Source organism: Pelodiscus sinensis, chromosome 5, assembly GCF_052426305.1.
Source record: "Pelodiscus sinensis isolate ZL-2025 chromosome 5, ASM5242630v1, whole genome shotgun sequence".
Classification (NCBI taxonomy): domain Eukaryota; kingdom Metazoa; phylum Chordata; order Testudines; family Trionychidae; genus Pelodiscus; species Pelodiscus sinensis.
In genome coordinates, this window is record NC_143056.1 from 102118331 (window position 1) to 102144318 (window position 25988).

The 25988-nt window shown below is 46.3% G+C and overlaps 1 protein-coding gene across 10 annotated transcripts in view; it reads right to left on the reverse strand.

Moving 5' to 3' along the window:
* Positions 1 to 49: 49 nt before the first annotated feature.
* BMAL1 (basic helix-loop-helix ARNT like 1) overlaps positions 50 to 25988 on the reverse strand; it is a 121380-nt gene continuing 95441 nt past the window's right edge. For all 10 annotated transcript variants that reach the window (XM_075927850.2, XM_075927855.2, XM_075927851.2 and 7 more), the window contains 4 exons: positions 21536 to 21644; positions 8498 to 8591; positions 1748 to 1850; positions 50 to 708 (listed from right to left, as the gene is read on the reverse strand). In XM_075927850.2, the coding sequence (XP_075783965.1) occupies positions 548 to 708; positions 1748 to 1850; positions 8498 to 8591; positions 21536 to 21644 (467 nt within the window). In that variant the 3' untranslated portion in view covers positions 50 to 547. The remainder of the gene's footprint in view (positions 709 to 1747; positions 1851 to 8497; positions 8592 to 21535; positions 21645 to 25988) is intronic.

Here is a 25988-nt window from a genome sequence, read left to right on the forward strand (position 1 = left end):
CTTCTTAAGCCGGGTTTTATCAGAAGTTTAGGATAAAGTAAATGCTGCATTTTAGAACAAGGGAAACATTTATTTTAAAAATATTTAACTGTTCTAATACATTACAATTTAACAATATTTATAGTATTCTGACAAAGAGAATAAACAGCTTTATGATACAATTAGTATAAGAAATATCCACATGGGGAGCTTTTTGTAGTGTAAAAACACATCATACATCTGAAATGACTATTTGCATATAAAAGCTACCAATGATAACAGTGCAGAGTTGCAGTGATTTTTTTTAAAAAAATTCAACAAGAACAGAATCCCAAAATATACAATTAACGCAAGTTATACACAGCTAACCAAATCAATAATGCAAGAACACTGTAGCATGTGTATCTCCACTTTGTCTGAAATAACACATGGTAGAATGAATTGTGTTCTGATATGGCTTTTATGAAATTTATACATAAAAGCTATTCTCATAATCCAAGCTTCACAGACTGTAGAACTCCACCAATAATGCACTTATAAATTCAGCATCTGAATATCAATGTCACATTTACAAGGGCCACGGTAAGTCACTGAAATCTACAGGGCCTCCAAGGCCTGCATCTGCTTCCAGTAGGCTCATAATAACTGCCATTGCAGCTTCGTCGTTGCTGGGGCTGCTTGATCCTTGGTCGTTGTCTATCATATCTATGCCTATGTGAGAGTTCTCCCCTGTGAAAGTATTAAAAGAAAACTGCAGCAAACAGCAACAAGCATTTAAAATGTGGTTTTCACATATTCTATCAAATGATTTCTCAGGAAAAAGTCAGTAACTAACTGCATTGAGTGAGCATGCTCAGCTGCATTCTGAGGGGGCAGATGTCCGACTACCAATGCTTACAGTACAGATCTGGGAACTCAGCCCAAGGACAAAATAATTCACCATGGGATTTGTGTAAACTGTGGGACTGAATAGTTATTTAGTGCAGGGATGGGCAATAAAACAACAGCGGATCACCAGGGTAGCATGTGTGAACCGCTGCTATGTTTATCTCCACAAGTATGGGCCATTGCCGCTCCAATTGGCTGGGAATGGTGATCTGCAGGCAATGGGAGCTGAGACCCCATATACCTGCGGAGATACATGTAAAAACAGCTGTCGGGCCAATCACAGGCTAACCCTGGTGGGCTGGTATTTGCCCACCTCTGATTTAGTGGATGACTCAGGCTACAGGAGGTTTATGAAAGGGGAAAAATGTCCAGGGGAGCAGTTTTAAGTGACCAATGAGCAAGTCTAGTGCCCAACCTAGACCACTCTCAAATATATCCAATTTCACTTTCAGCAGCATGATTTGACAACGGCACTTGGGCTTCTGAAGGAAAGGAAATGAGGGGCTCAGAGTCCAAAGGGGAAAAATTAGGTGTTGAAAACCATATAGGATAGATGTTTAGAAGGCACTATTTTTTTTACCACTTTTCTTCATTGGAGAAATCATTATATAAATTACTATTGTGTATATACTTTATTCTGTGAATGAAGAGATCATGCTAGGGTGTGCAGGGAGCCAAGGTGTAACACATTTATCAGTACAGAGCTAAAGGCATTTATTACTAATTTCCCTTGGAAGAGTATTACTTGGTCCTATGTCCTAAAATATTCTCAATCCTAATCTTTTTTCTAGATAGTTTTGTGTAAAGCTGAAGTTTTGAGATGACTAGTTACTTTTGTCATGCCTCTAAACTGTTGATGGCATTGTTTGACTCTGCTTACCAAGAATGGAGGAGTTGTCAGAATAGGGATAGCCAGAATTATCCTGGATCTGCCCAGATAGTAAACCAGCAGAGGGAATGTCTGGAGTTCCGCCATTCAAAATCTAAAAACAAATAAATGTCAATTTCTAGTCTCTTGTGGTACTCCTGCTTCTCTCAGCGTTAACTAATGTAACACATTATCAAAAGGAAGACACATGGCAAGTCTTAGGATCCAAACATACAAACTTTTAAAACAGCTTCCTGGTGAGACTTCACAGCAAGACAGTTTAATATTAATGTGGTGAAGACTGGGGAAGATACGTCAATCTACCTGTAAACCAACTTTGTTAGAAATTAAACATGCAGCATTTTAAGGTAGTTTAAAGTAGCTGATGTGCATTATTGGATCAATAATTTTGAGCCTCCAATGAAAAGTGTCAAAGCAAAGTACAACCAACTAGGAAGAGAACTGCTACAAAAGGTATTGTAACCAAAGATCTTTGTATAGCAGCTCTTTCAAAAACACATGCTTAATTTTTTTTGGCAGCAGTGAGTTCTTGCTATGGAATTTCCTAAGGTCCAGCAAATGGAGCTATCTACAAAATGCATTTGAACCTTCCCTACATGCTGAAAGGCCTGTGATTTTAAAGATTGCAGTAATTTTTGCCTTACTCCTGATGCTTAGAAGGTGAATATTTGTGTAATATGGGTGGTGCCTAAATGCTGTGCAAACATGTAGGCTACTGTCCTAGCCCGGAAGAACATACTAGTGAGATCCTCTTGATAGTGCCATGGGGTAGCAACATTCCTTTGAGTATCTGCACTGCAAAGAACCTACCAGATGCCCTGAATAGAGATGGAGAATGTTTTGCTCCATGCTTAATACAATAGGCGGCACAAAGCAGAAAACCCCTTGATTCTATTAACTACTCAGCTGTGCTTATTAAAGTAATTTAATTCTGAACTTACTCAAAGGAATATCTTCACAAGAACAATACTCAGGCAAAATGAGGATTGCTGCCTGATTCTCCACTGCCTTGCAAGTTGTCTAGTTATTTCCATCTGTCCAGTGAGTGCAAAGAGGATGGACATGACTAATCTGAATGGGTAGCATTTTATTCCCATTTTGCTTCCTTGCACCATGTGTGGACAGATCCTTTGACGACGGGCTTCTTGAAATGGGAAAGATTTAGGTTCCCATAGTATAATTACACTGGTATAATCTGGACACTTGGTCTGATATAAAACAGCATTTTTTATTTTCCATGTGACATGAACAAAAGCACTCTTGCGAGTGTATCTTCCCCTAAGGGGGATTTTACTGGTGTAACAGCTGTTTACAATCACACCTCAGGTTCTATATTAAAAAAACCCAAGTAGCGAAGACTTCAGTTTTTTAGCCTTATTAACATCTAGTTTCTCCACAAGTAATTATCTTTAACGGTATTTTCAGTGGTGATCTCTTCAGTGACATGCCAGCTGAGACTGCTTGCTGCAAAGCAGCTGTTCTCCTTTCAGTATGGAAACACGGGTTTCTTTCTAAAACCAAAACACAGTGCTTTCCTCACAGGGGAGCACTGATACCTTGTCTTGAATTTTTGACCACAGATCTAGTTGGTGGCTGCTTTCTACCAGTAGAGGTTGTGATAAGAGATTATTAAGAAGTGCTCTACAAGCTGAAAAGATTTTTGCAGAATACAGCCTAGGTGACTAGCAGGTGTAAGACACCAATACTACACTTTGCCCATGGAGCAAGAGCATCTGCTAAGTTTTGTTACGTAATATATGCAAAAGTTGTAACACTTTACTTTAGAGCAGAGCTGGGCAAAATGCAGTCTGGGGGCTGGAACCAGCCTGTGAACCACATGTCTGGGACCCTCAGGCACACAGCTGTTTTAAGCTCAGTTTGTGGGTGGGTCTCTGCTCTGCAGGGAGGGGAAAGCTTTGTGTAATCTCCCCACCTGCAGCCCAATCTTCAGTTCCTAGTGGCCAGAAACAACCAGCCAATAAAATCTGAAAACTTGGCTTGGAGGATGGGAGCAGCACAAGTCTCTTCCCCTTCCCAGAGCCGAGCCCCACATGGAGGGAGCAGCCTGCAGTATAAAGTGATCTGTGGCTGCAGCAGGCAGGGGGCCCAGCCTGCCTTGGGGTGCTGCAGGGCTGCTGGCTTAGGTAAACATCTCCCAACCAGAGCCTCCCTCTGGCAATCCTGTCCCTCCAGTATCCCAACTCCCTCTCCTAGGTCTCTATCTGAACTCCCCTGCCCCAGGTCACAACTCTCTCCCAGATCCTGTACCGCCCTTCCCCAGGCCAGAATCCTCTCCTGCATCCTAGTCACCTCCCAAACCCTCTGTATTCTGTACCCCCTTTCCCCTAGGTCACAGCTCCCTCCCAGACCTTGTACCCCCTCCTAGTGCCCAAGAATCCTCTCCTGCACCCATACCCTCTCCCTACACATCCCCCTCATTTGCCCAAATTTCCTCTCAGACACCTTCTCCTGCACCCCAGTCCCTTACCCCATGTGCCCTTCTGTGTCCAACCTCCATCCTAGACCCTGCACCCCCTCCACAGAAAAGTGACACACTGTGCTGGCTGCTAGTGGGTAAGTTTCTGAGAGAAGCTATGTTTTAGGAAAGCTGGCCTCTTTGTTGACGACTCCCTCTCCTGCTTTGCAGAGACTGTGCGCGCGCGTGCAGGGGGGAGGGGAGTGGGTGTACACAAGCACAGTCAGTCACACATGCAATTTGTGTCTGTGTCTCTCACACTTTTAGTCCCTCCACCCCTGAATCACACCCCTTCCAGCCCATGCTCACATACCAAAATTCATGAAGTGGTCCCTCGGTGAAAATTACTGCCCAGCTTTGGACGAAGGGACTAGCACATGCATAGATCAGTCTGTCTTGTTTTAGACAGAGTCCCTGGAGGCTGGGGCCATTTTTTGGTTCTGTGTGTGTATTGCAACTAATACAATGGTGCCCTGATCAGTGAGTAGGGTGCCTACACGCTACAGAAATACAATAAAATAATTGTTTTCCTTTATATAGCTACAGCAGTTCTGGATAAGAACTTACGCCTCCCCTGTAATTGTTCTGGGAAGTAGAAGCTAATGGGGGCTGGCAACTCTATAATACCTGATTACATGATATTGGTGAAGCCATTTGAAGGACCTGGGTAATCAGCAGCAAAAAATGAGCCACTCTAGATGTTTGTTAATTATGAAAATACCATTGCAATAGTTTCATCAGTGATGTAGAATTAAATTCACATGAAGTGTCTGTAGCGTTCAGTAGGTCATGTTTTTGTACTGACAACAAGTAATTGCACCAGAGCAGCCTGAGGCTATGGAACAGTTGGGTTTTGTCATCCATGCAACTGTGTTAAGCATTTTGAGATGGTGTAATAAGCACTTGTTGGGTGTGTCATCTAAAATGACAGGGTGTTGACATACTTAAATGTGAGGCAATGCCCTATTAACAGGAAGTTGACACCTCAGTGGGATATTGTTTGATGTTCTGCAGATTTAGGGCTTGTCTAAACTAGGAGTACTGCCGCTGTACTGATTCAGTGTAGAGACATTACCTATGTCAACAGAAGGGGTTCCTCCTCCCCAGGATGCAGTAGCTAGGTTGATTGAATAATTCTTCCACTGGCCTAATGCTATCCACATTGGGGGTGATGTCTACTGAACTACACCACTCAGGGTGTGGATTTTTCACACTCCCATGCAATGTAGTTAGGTTGACCTAACTTTGTGTAGACCAGGCCTTAGGAAAATCCTCCAGCTGTTTACATTTTTCAAAAGTTATTTTGAAAACAATGCCTCTATATAGCCTTGGGCTGTGTCTAGACTGGCCAGTTTTTCCAGAAAATCAGCCACTTTTCCGGAAAAACTTGCCAGCTGTCTACACTGGCCGCTTGAATTTCTGCAAAAGCACTGACTTCTTACTGTAAGAAATCAGTGCTTCTTGCGGAAATACTATGCTGCTCCCGTTCAGGCAAAACTTTTGCGCAAAAAAGGGTCAGTGTAAACAGCTTAGATTTGTTTTCCGCAAAAAAGCCCCGATCACAAAAATGGCGATTGGGGCTTTTTTGCAGAAAAGCGTGTCTAGATTTTGCAGAAAAGCATCTGTGCCAATCTAGACGCGCTTTTCCGAAAATGCTTTTAATGGAAAACTTTTCCGTTAAATGCATTTCCGGAAAATCATGCCAGTCTAGACACAGCCTTGTTGTGTAGTCTTGCCTTAATCTTTGTGTTCATGCCCCTCAGTGTGAAAGCTATTTGCATGTATATGCAACAAACATGTAAGTTGTGGCCCTCAGCATATGTTGAGAGTATCATTGTAGCCCTGCTCTAGCCAGTTATATTGGAATTAAACAAACAAAAAAAATGCATGAAGAAAGGTAACAATAAGGGTGATGGAACAACTTCTATAAGAGCAAAGATTAAAAAAACCTGATGTTTAAGGGGCGATATACAGGTCTTTAAAATGAGAGGTCACCCACTGAAATTAATAGGCAGCAAATTTAATACAAACACTAGACCGTATTTCTTCACACAGTACACAGTCAACCTGTGGAACTTGTTGATCCAGGATGTTGAGCAGGCCAAAATGTTAAATGGGTTAAAAATAATTACACAATCTTATGGTCCATCATCAGTGTCCATTAGCCTAGATGGGCAGGGACCCAAACCTATGCTGTGTGTCCCTAAAACTCTGCCTGCCAAAAGCTGGAACTAAGAAATTGGAGATGGATCATTCAAATAAATTGTCCTGACCAACCTCTGAAGTAGAGGGCAGAGGCCAGATGAAAAACAGGATACGGGGATGGATGGATGGACCAATGTTCTGACCCCACATGAAATAATTTTATAAAATGAAATTTGAGATGCTGGAGCACAATTTTGTCACAAGGGGACAGGGATTGCATTGCCATAGAATTCTTGCAAAGGGCTCTTGGGCATCGCAATAGAGAATTTCAAAAGCAAAGATTAGATGGAGCCTTCTCCAATGAGGGAGATTAAGCAAACACCTGATATATTATACATACGTGTATAGTGCAAATAAAGAACCAATGCATGGAGGAATATTAAAATAATTCCATTTAAAATGTGAAATAAGTTTGACACAGTAGTAAGCAGGTGTCTCCAATTTTTAGTAAACATGTAACTTTAGATTCCCATGTGATAGATTATCCCAAATTTAGTCCAGTCCCTTCTTACTGCAGCACTGAAAACAGCTAAAGCTCTTCTCCACATGCAGGAGAGCGGTGCCCAAGGAAGAAATGAGTGCTTGTTGGATCTGGGAGATGAGATTCATGTGCTTGCAATAAGTGCAGTTCAGCTCCCTCTGTCTGTATGAACTGAGCTTTCTTGGGGGGAGGGGCTGCTTTTCTCTCTCCACACAGGAGCCCAGGGCTGGAGGAAGCACTGAGTCCAACCCCCCGCCCAACACAGAACCAACCCCAACTAAGCCATCCCACATGTGTCCATACTGTGCTCCAGTCCCAACATAGCACACACTGGTCCAGACTAGGGCTTGAAAATAATTTACAAAATATATCACAACCACAAGATTAAAAAAAGTTGTGATTAATTGCAGTTTTAATCACACCATTAAGTAATGATAATATAATTAAATATTTTGGGTGTTTTCTATCATATTGATTTCAACTACAATATAGAATACAAAATGTACAGTGTTCTCTTTATATTATTATTTTTGAATACAGGTATTTGTGTGGGGGAGGGGGGGAGGAAGGGAGAGGGGAATGTTGCCTTTTCAAGCACAGACCACAAAGTGCTGAACTCATTTTCAGGCAGCAGCAGACTCCACCCTGTTCCTCAAGCCCCAGCTGCATGGTGACCAGGGGGGTGTAACCCTTGCCACCCCATGCAGCAGAAAAGAGGCAGGCTCAGTTCGGAGCAGTGTGACTGGCTCTCCCCCCCCCCCCCCCCCCATCCCAGCACAGCACCCTCCCTCATCCACCTCTAGGATTGGCCATGTCTAAGGGGGAAGGATAGGGCAGGTGGTGTGGGCAGGGATAGGTGTTCAACTGGCTTTCAAATCACCCAGAGTCTCTTGTCTCTGACCACCTCCTGCTTGGTGTCTCAGCCTGTGCCTCCCGCTCAGCTGCTGCCAAGGCCTGTCCCAAGAGGTGTGCGATTAACTCGCATTAAAAAATAAATTCATTTTTAAGTTCACTGCATGTGTTAGCTGCAACTGACATCCCTATTTTGGAGGAAGGTTCTGTGCTCGTCCTAGGACTTATCATAGCAATGCAAGGTTCATTAAACAAAGAAAATAGTCTCAATTTCTGATCACTCCTACATTAAAATGCTTAGGTTTTCTTGTGAAACAAACAAAAGAAATGACTGGGTTAAACAGAACATTTCAGTTTGATATGGGACACTTTAACTACTAGTTGTTAACCACTATTTGTTTTTTCAAAAAGGAAATTTGGAAAGGCTAGACTGAAAACCACAGGAGATTGTGCCCCTCAACCCCAAACCTCGATAGTCCTGTGGTTAGTGTACTCACATGGGAGGTCCAGATTCAAGTGCTCAGTTTGCCTGACTTGGAATAGAGGTTTGAACTTTATGTCTCTCACATAACGCCCAGACCAACAAGTGGTGTTCTGGGATGGCTATTTCACTATGTATAAACACTCGAAAGTATGCTATGTTCCACTTCCCTAGACTCGGGCAGCCAAAGGATCAGTTTTGTGAAAGGCAATACGTAATTCACATTTTAGAAATGTTTCTTCTCACCTTTTTGCCTCCGGGAGAAGAAGTGTCGGGAGGAGGCGTGCTGGTGATGTTCAATGGACTGGAACCACAGCTGGAAGGCGATGACCCTCTTATCCTTTCAAACCAAAGTCATTAAAATTAGAGGCAATGCAAAATGATGTGATTAATGCACTATTCATCTCGAGAACAATGAATCACGTAGGTGATATAGGCATATGGAGCATTTGTTTTCATCCCTATGATGTAGTGCCAGCAACTGACTAATAGCCAAGTTGGTCTCCAGGTGCAGAGGCCTTAAACATTTTAAGACTACCCAAAAAAATGCATTTCAATTCATCTAATGAAGTGGGTTTTACCCATGAAAGCGTATGGCCTAATAAATCCGTTAGTCTCTTAGGTACCACAGGACTCCTCAGTGTCATCACAAAAATACAGATTGGGTGTTAGCATCAGTTTTATGCTTTGTGATTACTTTTTTCCGGTGGGTACGAGATCTGCAGTGCTTGTCTATACATACATTAACACTGCTATCACTCTTATCCTGAACAGCACAGACAGTACATAATCAATTACTTGAATCTGGCATATGCAAGCTCTGCCGTATGCCATTTTCTTGCACAGCCTCTGCTGGAAATATTTCCAAGCAGTAGCAGAGCTGCTGTAATATGCATATTAAAGGAAGGTTTGGCCCACAATGTCCAAACAATAACACTGAAAGAAAGGAAACCCAGAAAAGAGCCACACTTCTGTGCAGTTTCTTAATACTTTGAGATATTAACAGGACAAACTTCTTCCTAATATTTTTCTTCATGACAGGCATATGGAGCATTTGTTTTCATCCCTATGGTGTAGAGAACAAGCAGTAAAGAGAGACATTTCAAAGCCATGCTACTTTTGCTCACTTCAGGATTTTTCCATGTGCACAGAGTATTTTGCACAAAAAAGTGTCAAATTTTTTTAAGATGGAAACTCATTCACCACAGCAGATTTTAAGTACGAACGTTATGAACAGAAGACAGTACAGGAAAATAGAAACAGCTGGTGAAAGAGCACTAAACTATGTTTTGACTCCTCTTGTGTCTTCAGTATCAGCAAAGTTATGAGAGAAGGAGCTGGATTTTTTCCACACTTGTGCATCATCAGGTTTAACAACTAAACTAAGGCTGCAGAATCATGTTTGGATATGTGAGATTTTCTTGTTTTTTCATCCAGAGGATCCATGCAGCAAGGAACCTCATGTGCTAGACAGCACAGGTCCCATGACTCCAGCAATCTCAGCTGATAGTGCAGGGGAATTTAGCTGTGTACAGGGAACATGATAGGGGCCTCTTTTATGGCAGCTGAACTGGCCATACAAAACAGCCCTTTTTATAAGGCTGTTGACAACCATGTTATCTATATTAGACCAGCCGTCATTTCGGGGGCTTGATCAGTGGAAAGATGGCCCCCTGATTTTGCGGGCAAAACCTGCTCTAATATTGTGTGTATTCTCCTCACCCTGAACAGCAAGTTTTACTTTCAGATCCCCAGCTGAGATCACAAGTCTGGCAGTTCAAAAACACATTCAGCTAAGCAAATTAGATCTGGAGTCAGACACACAAATCTGGCACTTGTGCCAATTTTAGAGTTCCTTAACATTAACACACTTCAAACTGGTCTTAGTTTAATTTTCACACTTCAGAAATGAACACTGTTAAAATAATGACATGCAAGACACTGCCCTCTTATCTCCTATGGAGCACTAATTACTGCTCTAACTCCATACCATTTCACTTTTAAGACGACTGCCTCAAGACACTTGGCAGTCAACTGGCATCCAGCCCACTGCAACTTGCAACCTGCAGGCCACTAGCAATTCATGGACAAGCCATTTTATTCCAGTGTGAAATGTGGCATGGCTTGTGTGACACCTGTGGCCATCTACTGGAGATATTTAGGACTGACATTCAAGCAGAGTGGGAATTTTAAATTAATTTTTAACTAAGGCCTGGTCTACATTAGAAGTTTAGGTTGAGTTTAGCCACTTAAGTTTGATTTTCTAAACAGAGTCTATACTGTCACGGCCGTTATGCCAACTTTAAGGGCTGCTGAAGTGGATTTTGGTATTCCTGCTTTTCATGAGGAGTGATGCAATACTCGACCTTGTGCAGTCACATTCCCGGTAGTGTAGACTCAGCATAGCAAAAGTCAAGGTTCTTGGCCTCCAGCAGGCACCCCACCGCACCTCTTCTGCGCTCCTGGTAAACAGGAAAAGCCCCAGGAAAGTTTGAATTCCATTTTCCGGGTGGCCAGTGTTGCAAACACACCTCAGAGCAGGCAGCATACCTCAGCAGCACATGCGGCAATGACTTCCATGAGCTCCAGTTCCCAGGAGAGCCAGCATGGAGTGTGCAGATCTTGAACCTCACAGAAACATGGGGAGAGGAATCCATTCTCTTGGAGCTTTGAAACAGCAAAAGAAATGCCAATGTCTATACCAAGACTGCAAGCTGCCTGGTGGTGAAAGGACCCTTAGCAGTGCCATGTTACAATAAAGGAGCTGAGGCAGTCCTAGCACAAGACAAAGGAAGCTGGACACCAGTTCTGACTGGTGGGAATGGCTCATCATGGAGCGGTGGGATGACCAGCAGTGGCTCCAGGACTTCTGCCTGTGGAAGGAGACCTTCCTGGAGCTGTGTGCCTGGCTCGCCCCTTCCCTCACATGATGGAACACACGCAACCCACCATCCCCCTGGAGGGTGTGTGTGTGTGGGAGGGGGGGTGGCCTCAGGGAACTCTGGCACCCCGTGATCCTCTGTTTGTCTCCTTCTAAAGGCAGTGTAGGCCATAAACAAACGTCCTACTGCACAGGGACATCCACCTTAGCCACATGACCCCATGATTGCTGGCTTTGCCGACATGGGTTTCTCCAACTGCAAGAAGCTACTGATGGCACCCACATCCCCATCCGGACCCCTGGCCACTGGCATCTGTCTATATCAACCACAAGGGATACTTCTTGATGGTCCTGCAGGCCCTCGACCACCACCACAGGCAGTTCACCAACATCTTTGTTGGCCGATTGGGGAAGGCATGTGACGCCCGCGTCTTCTGCATCTCTAGTGTCTTCCAAAAGCTGGAAGCCGGCACTTTCTTTCCCGATCACACCATCAGGGCCAGGGAAGTGGACATGCCACTCTGTACTGTGGGGGATGCGGTCTATCCTCTTGTGCCCTGGCTCATGAAGTCCTACAGCGGCCACCTTGACCACTCAATAGAACACTTCAATGCCAGGCTTGACAGGGCCCACATGGTGGTGGAGGGCACCTTCAGGCATCTCAAGGCATGGTTCAGATTCCTTCTCATGCAGATGGACATTGGGGAGCTGAACATCTGCCAGGTGGTGGCCGCATGTTGTGTGCTCCACAATATTTGTGAGCAGAAGGTGGAGACATTCCTGCCAGGTTAGCGGGCAGAGGCTGGCCGGGTTGGCAGGGTCTTCGAGCAGCCATACACAGCTGCCATCCAGCAGGCCCAGCAGGAGAGGGTGCGCATCCATGAGGCCCTGAGGGAGAGTTTCTCACAAAGGACCCCAGTGACACTCCCCTGGGCATGGGCATCACCCCTTTCTGCCTTTCCTCCCTCACCCCTCCTTTCTCACCCTCCACCTTCTCCTGCAGAGACAATCAAACAGACTTTTTTTTTTTTTTTTTTTAAACAAACTGTGTGGTTTTTATTTGGGGCCAAAGTAACTGGGGAGGGGACTGGGGAAAAGAACCTGGGAGAGGAGAGTGAGGGGAGGAAGGGAGGGGAGAGATGAGAACCTTTGAGGGTGGAGGAGGAGTGAAGAGAGGCTCAGGGCTGGGAGTGGGATTTGTGCCTGGCTCAGTTGGTTCCACCGCCTCATGTGCGGCGACCTCAGTGATCCAACAGGGAGGGAGGGAGCAAGCTGGGGCAGGGTCTGGCATGGGAGATGGGGCAGGACCAGGAGGTGGGGCTGGGGCAAGAGTGGCAGCAGGAACAGGAGCTGGCTCCGTGCCAGTGAAGAGAGACTGGACAACTGTGCACATGGTGCGGCCCTGCTACAGCAACTTCCTGCAGGTCGCTCTGCAATTGCACATCCTCCTGGAGCCTCTGGTTCAGTGTCTCATGCACGGCCCAGAGCACGGAGATGTTCTCCCGCAGTAGTTCCTCCTGCATTCTCCAGTGCCTGCAGGTCCCCCAGTGTCAGACGGCTGCCATGGGTAGTGTTGCCTGCCCCCTCTCGCAGCTGGTCTGGCCGGGGAGAATAAGGAGAGATGGTCAGTCATCCCTGGAGACATGGTCCCTGAAGCTTTGCCCTCCTCTATGAGCCAAGACTGCCAGCTCTCGGGTCAGATGGTGATGTCCTGGGAGCAAGGCCATCTGCGGCCTGGACAGCAGGCCCTTTCCTACAGAGACCCAGATAACCCCAGGGGAGCAACCTCACCACCCCTACATCCCGGGGAGAAGCAGACATGGGAAGCTACTGGCCACACTGGGATACTGCGGGTGGGAGGAGGGCCTTGGGCTGGCTGAGCTTGCCTTGGTGCCGTGCACACACTGGGTCTGACAGTGGCAGTGTCCCAAGGGGAGAGAACGTGTGTCCCTGGTGGCTGGAGGAGAGGGTGAGTGAGTGGCAGATGGTCCTGCACCTGGCAGTGCTGTCCCTGGGAGCAGGTGCTACTTTGAGCTTACAGTCATGTTTGTGTGCTCTGTGGGGCACTCCTGAGAGAAAGTGAGTGAGTGAGTGAGTGTGTCCCAAGCCTCCTTCTAGTGGTGTTTTATGATGGGAAGGTGTCCCACCCTGGTGTCAGGAATATGGGCGGCATTTCCAGATCCTGTGAGCAGGAGCCCAGGGGTGCTGTGGTGCAGCTGCCTGGGGATGTGTGGCCCAGACTGGTGCTGCACATACATCCACGTGCACAGACTGAAGTGCGATCCCCAGGCTGAGAAGGCCAAGTGAGGAGCACACCCCAGCCCCTCACTGCCCACCACCTCCACCCTGTCTGTGTGAGGTAACTAAGGTCACTCACCTGATGTTCCTTCTCCAGCCTTAGAGGATGTGTGCAGGCCGTGCAGTACTGGCTCCAGGGTCAGCATAGTGACAGTGCTGGTTGTGTCAAGGGTCCTTCTCTTCTTCCCTACAACCAGCTCTGCCCCCCGGGTGGGTGATGACGAGGTGGGGAAGGGACTGCACTGCCCCCAGGAGGCGGTGCAGGTCCTGGTAATATGGGAAGGAGCGGGAGCTGTGCTCCCTTGCCCTGGCATATGCCGGGTGGAGCTCCTTCACTTTTATCCGGATCTGCTCCTGGTTCCGGATGTGGCCTCACATGCTGTCGGCCATGCAGCTGTATATGTTGGCATTGCACCATCTGGAGTGGATATCCTGGAGGTTTTTCTATTCGCCCCAAACCTCAATGAGGGCCAAGATCTCCACCCCAGACCAGGACAGCAAGCACCTGTTGCAGCACCTGGTAGGTTCCTGGGAGCCATCAGTCTGCCCCCTGGGAATGGTGGAGGGTTCTTGGGGGGCTTGTGGGTCACTCATGATGGCCCGATGACATGCTGTGGCAGCTGCATTGTGGCTGTAGGCTGTCAGTGCCAACTTCCTGCCACAAGCCCTTTCCCCTGTGGCTGCAGCTTTAAGGGCTGCAGGGGTAGAGGAACTATAGAGTCCTGATGGAGCATGGACAGAGCAGCCAGCAGGGCACCTGTGGTATTTCCTGGAGGCCCCTTATTTTGAAATAGCTATTTTGAAATAGGGCTGGTATAGACATGACAGCCGGAGATATTTGAAAATGGGCATTATTCCATGTGGAATGAGGTTTACAGAAGTTGGAATAAACCAACTGTTATTTTGAAATAACAGAATTGCTGTGCAGATGCTTGCATTGTTATTTTGAAATAAGAGAGAGTTAATCACCTTGTGCAGTAACGTCTATTCTTCGAGATGGGTGTCCCTGTGGGTGCTCCACTTGAGGTGCTGGGCTCATCCCAGCGCTGCATACCGGAGGATTTTTGGTAGCAGTAGCCCTACCGGACCGCGCACGTGCAACTGCTGCCTCGCACCACTCAGCTGAGCGTGGTCCGGTCTTGTCAGTTTCCCTCCCAACCAGAAGCGTCTGAAAAACAGAAAACAGAAGCTCCAAAGCAGGGAGGAGGAAGGGACGTGGCGTACCCACGGGGACAAATCTCGAAGAACAGACGTTACTGCACAAGGTGAGTAACTCTCTCTTCGTCGTCGAATAGCTTCCCCGAGGGTGCTCCACTTGAGGTGAGTACACAGCCATGGTCTAATGCTACACGCATGCTTTGGACTTATTGCTTCTGCGCTGTGGACAGAACAGCTTAGGTCACCGCTGAATCGGTCTTCAGTATGCTCGCCAGGGCATAGTGTTTAGCAAAGGTAAGAGCAGACAACCAGGTTGCTGTACGGCATATCTCTCGCAATGGCACACCCCTAAGGTAGGCAGTGGATGAAGCCATGCCTCTGGTAGAATGGGCACGAGGTCACGTCGGAAGCGATTTGTTATGTAGAGCATAACATCGTGTGATGCACATGACAATCAAGCTGGAGATGCATTGTGTGGAAAGCTGTTTGCCTTTGGAACGCTCGGCTTAAACAGGAACAAGTGCTGAGACTTCCTAAAGGCATGTGTCCTGACGAGGTAAAAAGCGAACGCTCATCTGACATCTAGCATGTGCAGTCGTGACTCTTCCTGGGAGGAGAGTGAGGTTTGAGGTAGAATGTCAGTAGACTTATAGGTTCATTTATATGGAAGGCAGAATTCACCTTCGGTAAAAAAGTGGGGTGTATGCGAAGAACCACACCATAGTCAGAGAATATTGTATACGGCGGATCAGCAAAGAGAGCCGCTAATTCACTCACTCGGCGTGCCAATGTCATGGCAAGTAGGAACGCTACCTTCATTGTGAGCATTTGTAAGTCACATGTCGCAAGTGGTTCAAAGGAGGCGGGGGGGGGGGGGGCAAGTCAGAATGTCTAAGACTAAAGGCAAGTCCCACGGTCCTAGTAGGGTCCTGTAAAGTGAATATAGGTTGTTGAGCCCCTTTAAAAACCTTTTGGTGAGAGGATGTGCAAATACTGAATATCCGTCGCTAGAGAGATGGAAGGCCGAAATTGCCACCAAATGCACTCTGAGGGAAGGAATCGCCAACCCCGCCAACCTTAGGTGCAGAATATAATCTAGCACCTGTTGGATAGGTAAGGAGAGAGGGTCGAGATTTCTTGCTGACACCAGGATTGGAACAGATACCATTTCTGCAGGTAAGCGAGTAGCGTGTCGTCTGCTGTTAATCAACACGTCTCACCTCCCGAGAACAGATTAACTCATGCTCTTGGAGCCAGCTAGGAGCCACGCTGTCAGGTGCATGCGCTCAATGTACGGGTGGATCATTGTACCGCAATGAGACAGTAAATTGAACAACCTTGTTAGTCGTGGCTGCGCCACCGACATTGTCGACAATTGTGCTAGCCACGTTTGTTGGGGCCAAAAGGGCGCTATCAAAATTACTGTTGCCCCTTCCAATGTTATTTTCTCCAGCATCTTTGGAATGAGCAGAGCGGAGGAAAGGTGTAAGCAGTTGGTGACTACTCCAGTCGAGGAAGAAAGCATCCCCCCAAGGAATCTGTGCCGATGCCTGCCCGTGAGCAATACTGATGGCACTTCCTGTTGTGACAGGTGGCGAGGAGGTCTATATCGGGAAAGCCCCGGGGATAGAATAGGTTGCAAACGACTGTGTTGTGCAACTCCCATTTGTGTTGAGGAAGGAAGTGCCTGCTGAGGTTATCGGTGATAACATTGTCCTTGTCGGGAAGGTACGATGCAGCAGTCAGGGCAATACTCTGCCGATTCGCCCAGTTCCACAAACGTACTGCTTCTGCACAGAGGGGCCGCAAACATGCGCCTCCTTGCCGATGGATAGTACACCGTGCATATGTTGTCAGTGAGTATCTGGATCGTAAGGCCTCGGATGATGTGGAGAAAGTGTTTGCAAGTGTTGAATACTGCTCATAACTCAAGGAAGTTCGTGTTGCAAGGATTCTTGAGGCATCCAGAGACCCTGAAAGGGGACCCCTGTTAACATATTTCTGGGGTTGTCCCACCATGCCAGTGAGGTCCTGACCCGTTTGGGAATAGAAACTGTCCTGTTTGTGCCGTGTGCACTGGGCTTGTAAACAGTGAACAGCCAATGTTGAAGGCTGCGCAGGTGGAGTCTTGCATGCGGTACCACATATGTGGTGGCTGCCATATGGACAAGCAGCTATAGACAGGTAAGTATACGGGATCTGGGAGAAATTGAGACAGTCTGTACCGAATCCCAGATTAGCTGAAACCTCTTCATGGGTAAGTAGGCCCTTGCGGTCAAAGAATCGAGTCTTGCACCGATGAACTCTAGATTATAACTCGGTGTCAAGGAGGACTTCTCGAAATTGATTATGAGCCCGAGAGTCTCGAACACCGTCACAATAGTGGTAACTGCCCATGTAGCTTCGTCGAGAGCGGGGTCCTTTATTAGGCAATCGTCCAAATACGGAAAGATCATGACGAAGGTAAGCCAGGGTTTTGGAAAAAACTTGTGGCGCTGCTGAAAGTCCGAAAGGTAACACTCAGTATTGGTAATGGTCGGCTCCTACTATGAACCGAAGGAACCGCCTGTGGGCAGGATGTATTGTTATATGAAAATAGGCATCCTGTAGATCGAGGGATGCGAAACTAATCCCCTTTGTTGAAAGCTGGGATAATAGAGGCTAACGTGACCATCTTGAACTTTTGTTTCTGCAGGTGGCGGTTCAGACAACGTAGGTGCAGGATAGGCCTCCAACCCCCCTAATTTCTTCTGGGTGAGGAAGTAACGAGAGTAAAAACCTCTCCCATGAAATTGAGTTGTTACCCTCTCCACTGCCCCTATGGTAAGCAAACAAGAGACCTCTTGTTGTAGAAGAGTCTTGTGAGAGGGGTCCTGAAAAGAGACGGGGCAGGGGGGAGAGATGGAATTGAAAAAGATGACGTATCTTAAAGCAACTATGTTGTGGACCCAACTGTCGATGGTTATAAGAGACCAACGTTGTTGATAAGGTCTCAGCCGTTGATGGAATAAGCCTTGCACATTGTCTGGAGCCTCCGTGAAAGGGGTGGTACACAGTCCCTCGATCAGCACATCAAACCTGCTGCCGACCTTGCTGGTGGACGGGTGCTTTGTTAGGCTGCTGCTGTTGCTTTTGCGGACGCTGTCTTGGCCTCTGCTGTTCATATGGTCTGGCTCGAGGTGCCGCATAAGAGAAGGGCCTCTGTTTGTTATATGGCATGTATCTCTTGTGTCTATAGAAAGGCGAGTACATCCCCAGTGTCCCGCATGACTTTGCAAACTCCTTGCCAGAATGGAATACCTGATTGGCTGATTGATCGCCAGTCACTCGTCGCTCAAAGTCTTCTACCTTGTTTAGTAGATCTTTCGGGGCAGCTTGATGTAACCAGGAAGCACGAAGCACGACTACAGCAGTAGCTGTGGCACGAGCCGCTGTGCCATCAGTGTCAAGAGTGATCTGCAATACTGTTTGGGCCATTGTGCAGCCCTCCTGTATTACCGCCTTTAGAATTTGACACTGAGTCCAGTAAATGTTCTAAAAGAGGAACTATTTTGAATAATTGTCAAAATCATGATTTGCGAGGGGAGTCGCGTAATTACTCATTCTCCGTGCAGAAGTGGCAGAAGAGTACACTTTCCTGCCTAAGAAGTCTAGGTGTTTGACCTCTTTGTCATTTGCGGTATTTTTAGCTTGTGCTGTCTTGGACCTTTGTTGTGCAGCATCCATGACAAGGGAATTGGGCTGGAGGGGTGAGTAAACAAGAACTCCATACCCTTCTGGTTTATGAAATATTTCTTATCCGATCGTTTGTTGGTCAGCAAGGACGTAACCGGAGTCTGCCAGATATTGTTGGCAATTTCCAAAATGGCATCATTAAAGGGACGCGCCAACTTCGATTTCTGGGAAGGTTGCAAGTTCTCAAGTAAAAGATTGTATTTTTGTTGAACATCCATAGTCTGAATGCTCTGAGATTGAGCAACCCTCTTAAAAGAGTTCTTGAAATTGCTTATGGTCTTCAGTTGGAGATAAATCTCCGGGGAAAACTGCATCGTCTGGTGATAAAGATGAGTGGTCAGCAGGGAAATCAAGTCTCTGAGGTTCCCGGCTTGGAGTGTAGTTGTCTTGCTGTTTCTCATGAGTTTGGATCAAGGAAGAGTCCTCCACAGGAGTTGGTAGAACCGTCAGAGTGTGGGATTCTAATGATGCAAGTGTGGAGAGACCAGTCTACTAGGGCGCGGGGATCACGAACGTAGGTACCTCCTGCCAGGTGAGGAATGACGTTCGTGGTAGTAAGGGTCATAATACAGTCTGTGATGATATGAGCCTGGTGAGCATCTTGGCGAATACCCTCGTAGTGTTCCATGCCGACGTGAATATCCTGAAGGTCTTGAAGACTCTAGTAAAATAGAGAGTAATGCGCTCGATAATATCTTCGTGGCAGTGACTGATGAGGTGACCTGTAGTAATGGTCCCTGGTTGATCTCTAATGAGGAGCGCGGTGATGAGGTCAGTGACAAAGATCCAGGAGAAAAAACAGCGCGGTATGGAGTGAGCAATGGTGTTCGGACTCATCTTGACTTGTGCTGTGCCTTGGTCTGCAAGGAGCTGTTGAGAGGGGAAGAGGGTGCCGTCTGCAATGGGGTGGGTGGTAAAGAAACAGTCTCCACAGACTGGCTGTAGCCCAGGTGAAGCACCAATGCCGCTGGAGTAGGTGCCGTTGGAGTAGTTAGTTGTGGGACCGGAGGAGGCAGTGTCAGTGCCGAGGGCCGTGGAGTGACGGTGCCTGCCTGCAGCGCTGATGCTGGTGCCTCTGGCACTGAGGAAAGCGGAAGTGCAGTTGCCAGCACCAGTGCTGTGGGTGCCGGCACACTTGCGTTCATCTGCGCATGCGCCCGATAAGCCGGTGCCGCAGCGGCCATTGCCGGCTTCAAACCGGCTGTTGTAGCCTTTGCCAGTGCCGAGTCTCGCGGCCCTTTTGCAGGTGCCGATACCGGGTCTTTGGTGCGGGCGGAGTTTGGGGCTGATGAGCTGCGGCCCTTGCCGGTCCTGTCAATGGGACACCTCAGCAGAACGCCAGAGGTGTCTGATCTGTCTCCGACACTCACCCTCTCAAAGGGATAAGAGGTCCTGTGAGGAGATCCTTGAGCCAGTGGACGAGCCTCATGCGTCCCTGAGGCAGTGGAAGACGGCTCATTCCTATCAGAGGTCTGAAGGGCTTTGTTAAATAAAAGCACTCTCAGCCTCAGCTCCCAGTCACGCCTGGCACGGGTGGTTAATTTAGTGCAGTGACTGCACTTAAGCGGAACATGTCCCTCTCCAAGGCATTTTATACACCACGAGTGCCCGTCTGATGTTGGCATGGCATCCTGGCACTGGGTGCATTTCTTAAAGCTTGATAATCCTGGCATAGGTCTTTATCTATTGACTGAAACTTAAAACTTGAACTATGACAAGAACATTTTTTTTTTTAAATAGAACTGTAACTACCAAGAAAACAACTAAGCTAACGCTAATAAACAGTAAATTGAGGAAAAACTTCTATTTCTAAAACTAATCTCTCGTTCTCCTCAGGCAGGAGGGGGAGTGCATCCTAACTCCGTCTGCGGCCGCGGACGGTTGAAGGGAAACTGACAAGACCAGACCGCGCTCAGCTGAGCGGCACGAGACAGCAGTTGCGCATGTGCGGTCCGGTAGGGCTACTGTTACCAAAAATCCTCCGGTTTGCGGCACCGGGACAAGCCCAGCATCTCGAGTGGAGCACCCTCGGGGACACTACTCGACGAAAAACATCTGTTATTTTGAAATAACCGTGCTGTGTAGATGCACCCAAAGTGGCCTCCCGCTCAGCATGCTGGCTTCTCTGAATCCCATTTTTAGGCACCAGCTCTGTCCATGCATGTACTCTTGGGGGAATTCTTCACCAAAAAATTAAAAGTTCCGTGCACAATATTTTAAAATTTTGCATATATTCTGTCTCAAAATAGCATAATATAATCACACCAGTTTAAATTATTTTGGTGTCAGCAAGCATGTCTCTAACTAAAGAGACAACAAACACATTTCCCCAGGATTACAGAGTAAAAGAAACTCCTACAACAACCCAGTTCCCGTTTCCCTGTTATTCTTTTGTTGGGCGTCTTAGTCTGGCTGTGTCACGTGCCCGGCCATATCTTGGGGGAAAAAACTCTCTCATTGGTCTCAAGACACCCACACAACCTTCTCCCCAGAATAGCCATGGGGCACCTCCTAAGCCCAGACAATCCTTGAGCTCTCCTTCTCCCGCCTCCCCCTGCCCCTCTGGCAGTGTCCTGTATTTGAGACCTTTATGTAACTTACATCTATTGATAAATCACCTAGCATTCCTTGTTCTTCTGCAGGTTACCTATTAATCTTAACATCTTTGTTCCTATTCAACATTCTTTGGTATTCAGGGGCCACATTGTTTATTCCTGTGAAACTTAATTTTCCCCCAGACTATTTTCTTCATTGATTTCTCTCTAGAGCTAACCTCTTTCACTATTAGCTAATTTCTTTCTGCCTCTTCCAAAGCTGCTAAACTGATTACAGTGACAAGGAATCAGATTATTACAGTAAGCATGTACACAAATTACTTTAAAAGACGAAGAAGAAACAATTTCTCGGTTACGATGTCATTTCTGTCTTGATCATGTCAGAGTACCCTTAGAACAGATAAAATTTCACTGTAATACCCGCTATACTGCAACTGCAAAGTCATAGTTGGTGCTTATAGAATCCTAGAACACTAGAACTGGAAGGGACCTCGAGAGATCATCAAGTCCAATCCCCTGCCCTTAAGGCAGGACAAGCACCGTCAAAGATCATCCCTGATAGATTATTATATGGAAATAAAAAATGTGGGGCATTTCTTACTTTCTTCGTAACACAATTTATCTGTTAAGTTAGATCAGAATACCAGCTTCTCTCACCTATGAATCTCCATGATTTCTTCAGCAATCATTCTGCCTATTTTACCTGCCCCAGCTCTTGTTCCACCTGGAATGCCAGGAACTGTAGGATGGGTCCTTTTTGGGCCACCTAAAATATGAAGCAATATTTGTAAGATCACATTTACAGAAAGGGGAAGAAACTGCGCAAGGTTTTTCAAGGCAGGGGGAGAGAGGAAGTCCCAGCGTTGCTCTAACTTATGCTGGGTACTGGGCCCAGAATATGAAGTGTGTAAATTCTAGGCCCAGCTAGGAAGTGCCTCTTGGGAGAGGCAGCTCAGACTCAGAGCTTATATATCTAATGACACATCTATGAGAACTAAGAGCTTGCAGAAAGATGAAAAGGCCCAGCCCAGCTGGGTGCACCTTGCCCGGTTAGTGCTGAATACTTCATGTATTAATATTAGCTGCTCCTCTGACGTCTATACACACTCGGGGGTGGGGGTGAGGAGAACTGGTTTTCTGACACACACACTAAGCAAAGTACTAATGAGCATTTGTCAACAGAACACCACCACCAAGTGGGGAATAATTCAGTTACCTGCTAAACATTTCAGTCAAGCCCATTTGGGTAACTGCAAATGTCTGACAAGGGAGTAAAGAGCGGTTTAAAATTGCTGTATGTTTTTCTAATACAGACTTGGCACCTGAATAGCACTTAGGGGGAAGCCTGGAGGAGTTTGTTCTACTCCAGGCACAGTGAGGAAAGAAGAGGAAAAACTGCACATAAAATGAACTAATATAAACAGGAAATGATAGAATATTAACTGGGGGCAATTATTAACGGTCCTCCTTGTGTAAACAATTCATACACAGACCGAGCAACCTCTCCAGGCAATCTCAGCACCTTGCAGGGTCAGGTCCCTAAAGCCCTACAAATCATCTCAACTCAGCAGATAGCCAGTAGAACAGAGAGAGCCAAGAATTATGGGGCCACTACCTTCTCCATGCAGACAAAGGCTTTGCCCTGCCTGCAGCCAATGGACCACTCCTAGTTGTGCCTCTCCTTTCACTCCAGTAGGATATCCCCACCCCTATATCTACCTTCAGGCTCTTGGTCTGGTGAGCTGCTTCATTGCTAGCATAATATGTCAGATGGCAGAATCTGGGCCTAGGCAAGGTGGACATGTTATTGTCTGATCTCCTGATGACAGGCACAAATTTTGAGCAGCACTGAGACTCCAATGCCACTCACCCAGATTTAGCATGTTAGAGGGTGGGTTGATCAAATTTGAGTGATGCTAGAATCACTGTTGGACCAAAACTGAACTCATGAACCTACACTAAAGTAGCCTCAGTTTCTTCCATAAGAAAGAATTTTCTGTATGTTTTCTAATATGCACAGTAAGAAAAGCAAATATGGTAGGCGACCAGCTTGGCTTAGTGAAATCTCTCATGAGCTTAAACACAAAAAGGAAGCTTATAAGTAGAAACTTGGACAAGTGACTAGGGAGGAGTATAAATATATTAGTTGAGCATGCAGGGAGGTAATCACCAAGGCCAAAGTGCAACTGGAATTGGAGCTAGCAAGGGATGTGAAGGGTGACAAGAAATGTTTCTACAGGCATGTTAGCAATAAGAGGGTGTTCAGGGAAGGGGGATGAGGGAAGCTTCAGGGGGTAGCTGAGAGTCTGTTAGCAGCCTTTTTTTGAAAAAACTTTCCCTGCGTCTAGACTGCTGCCGTGTTCTTTCTAAAGTAAATCGAAAGAACGCGGCAGTTTTTTCGACCACGGAAAACCTCATTTTATGAGGAAGAATGCCCTTTTTCAAAAGAGCACTTTCGAAAAAAGGTGCTATGTAATGCAAACTGTGCTTTTTTGAAAGACAGCATCCAGACTGCCTGGATGCTCTCTTTTGAAAAAGTGGCGTGCTTTTCGAAAGTACTGGCTGTAGTCTAGACACTCTTTTTCAAAATAGGCTTTTTCTAAAGTATCTTTCAAAAAAGCCTCTTTCGAAAGACTTGCAGTCTAGACATAGCCTTAAAGGGAAAAAAAAACAAATGGTCTGGTAGCACTTTATAAACTAACAAAATATGTAGATGTTATGAGCTTTCATGGGCACAGATGACTGGCGTTATGAGTTTGGGATGTGAACACCTGAAATAAATAGGAGAGAGGAAGAGGAGGGGAGAGGGAAGAAAATTAGAATTAGAGTTCATCCGCAAATTCAATTCACATGCTAATGGACTCAGTTGTGATGAAAGTTGGTTGGGACACTACCAATTTAAAAGCCATTGGAGGTGCAAGCAGCTCTCTGTGTTGTATCATTCCTGACATGGGAGTCTATCTATTGACTTTGATTTTTATCTGCTTCGGTTTAACTATCCAATCTTCAGATACTTACTGATGCTCTGTCTCCCATTCCCTTCCCTTTTTCTTCCCTCTCCCCTCCCCTTTCCTCCCCTATTTATTTCGGGTATACACATCCCAACTCATAACTCCGGTCATCTGAAGAAGTGGGCTGTGCCCATGAAAGTTCATGATACCATCTACATGTTTTGTTAGTCTATAAAGTGCTACCAGACCATTTGTTGTTTTTTGGATGAGGGAAGTAACCTAGTGACAGATGATGTGGGAAAAGACTCTGTTTTTGCCTCTGTTTTCACAGAGGAGGCCTGTTCCCAGACTACTGTACTAGGCAGCATAGTACAGGAAAAGAGGTGGGCAGCCCACACTGGAGGAATAACAGGTTAAATACTATTTATGAAAGGTAGACATACACAAATCCATGGGGCTGGATCTAATCATAGAATCATAGGGTTTGAAGAGACGTCAGAAGGTCATCAAGTCTAGCCCTCTGCCCAAATCAGGACCAACCCAACTAAATCATCCCAGCCAAGGCTTTGTCAAGCCAGGACTTCTGCCACCTCCCTATGTAATCCATTTCAGTGCTTTCAGTGCTTCACCACCCTTGTAGAGAAATAGTTTTTCTTAATATCCAACCTAGACACCTCCTCCCCTTCAAACACACTGCAACTTGAGACCATTGCTCTTCATTCTGTCATCTATCACCACTGAACAGCTTCTCTCCATCCTCTTTGGAACCTTCCTTCAGGAAGTTGAAGGCTGCTATCAAATCCCCCCTCACTCTTCACTCTTATAAACTGAATAAGCTCAAATCCTTCAGCCTCTCGTAAGTCATGTGCTCCGGCCCCATAATCATTCTGGTTGCCCTTCGCTAGACTTTTCCCAACACAACCACATCCTTTCTGTAACGTGGGAGCTCAGAATTGGATGCAATACTCCAGATGTGGCCTCACCAGTACCGAATAAAGGGGAATAATCACTTCCCTAGATCTGCTGCCAATGCTCCTCTAATGCACCCTAATATGCTGTTAGACTTCTTTGCTACAAAGGCACACTGTTGACTCATATCCAGCTTCTCATTCACTATAATGCCCAGGTTCTTATCTGTTGGATTGCTGCTTAACCAGTCTGCTACACGCTGGGGACAGTGCTTGGGATTCTTCCGTCCCAAGTGCAGGATTCTGCCCTTGTCCTTGTTGAACCTAATCAGAATTCTTTTGGCCCAATCTTCCAATTTGTCTAGGTTACTCTGGACCCTAACCCTACCCTCCAACGTATCTACCTGTCCCCATAGATTAGCGTCATCCGCAAACTTGTTGAGGTGCAATCCATCGCCTAATCCAGGTCATTAATAAATATGTTGAACAAAATCGGTCCCAGAACCGACCCTTGGGGGCACTCCATTTGGTATCAATCACCAACCAGACATCAAGCCATTGCTCACTACACACTGAACCCGATGATTTAGCCAGTTTTCTATCCACCACATAGTCCATTTATCCAATCCTCACTTCTTTAATATACTGGCAAGAATACTGTGGGAGACCATATCAAAAGCTTTGCTAAAGTCAAGGCATAACACATCCACTGCCTTTCCCATGTCCACAGAGCCAGTTACCTCATCACAGAAGCTAATCACATTGGTCAAAGATGACTTGCCATCCATGTTAACTGTTCCTGGTCACCTTCCCCTCTCCAAGAGCTTCAAAATGGATTTCTTGAGGATCCCCTCCATGATTTTCCCAGGAACTGAGGTGAGGTTGACTGATCTGTAGTTCCCTGGATTTTCCTTCTTTCCTTTTTTAAAGATGGGCACCAGATTTTATTTTTTCAGTCATCCAGGACCTCCCCCAATCACCACAAGTTTAAAAAAATATTGGCCAATGGCTCTGCAATCAGATCAGCAAACTCCCTCAGATTCACCAGAAGCATTGACTTATGAGGAGAGGCTGAGGGATCTGGACTTGTTCAGTCTACAAGAGAAGAGTGAGTGAGGATTTGACTGCAGCCTTTAAATACCTGAAGGGGGGTTCCAAGGAGAATGGAGAGAAGCTGTTTTCAGTGGTGACAGATGGCAGAAGAAGGAGCAATGGTCTCCAACTACACTGGAAGAGGTCTAGATTGGATAT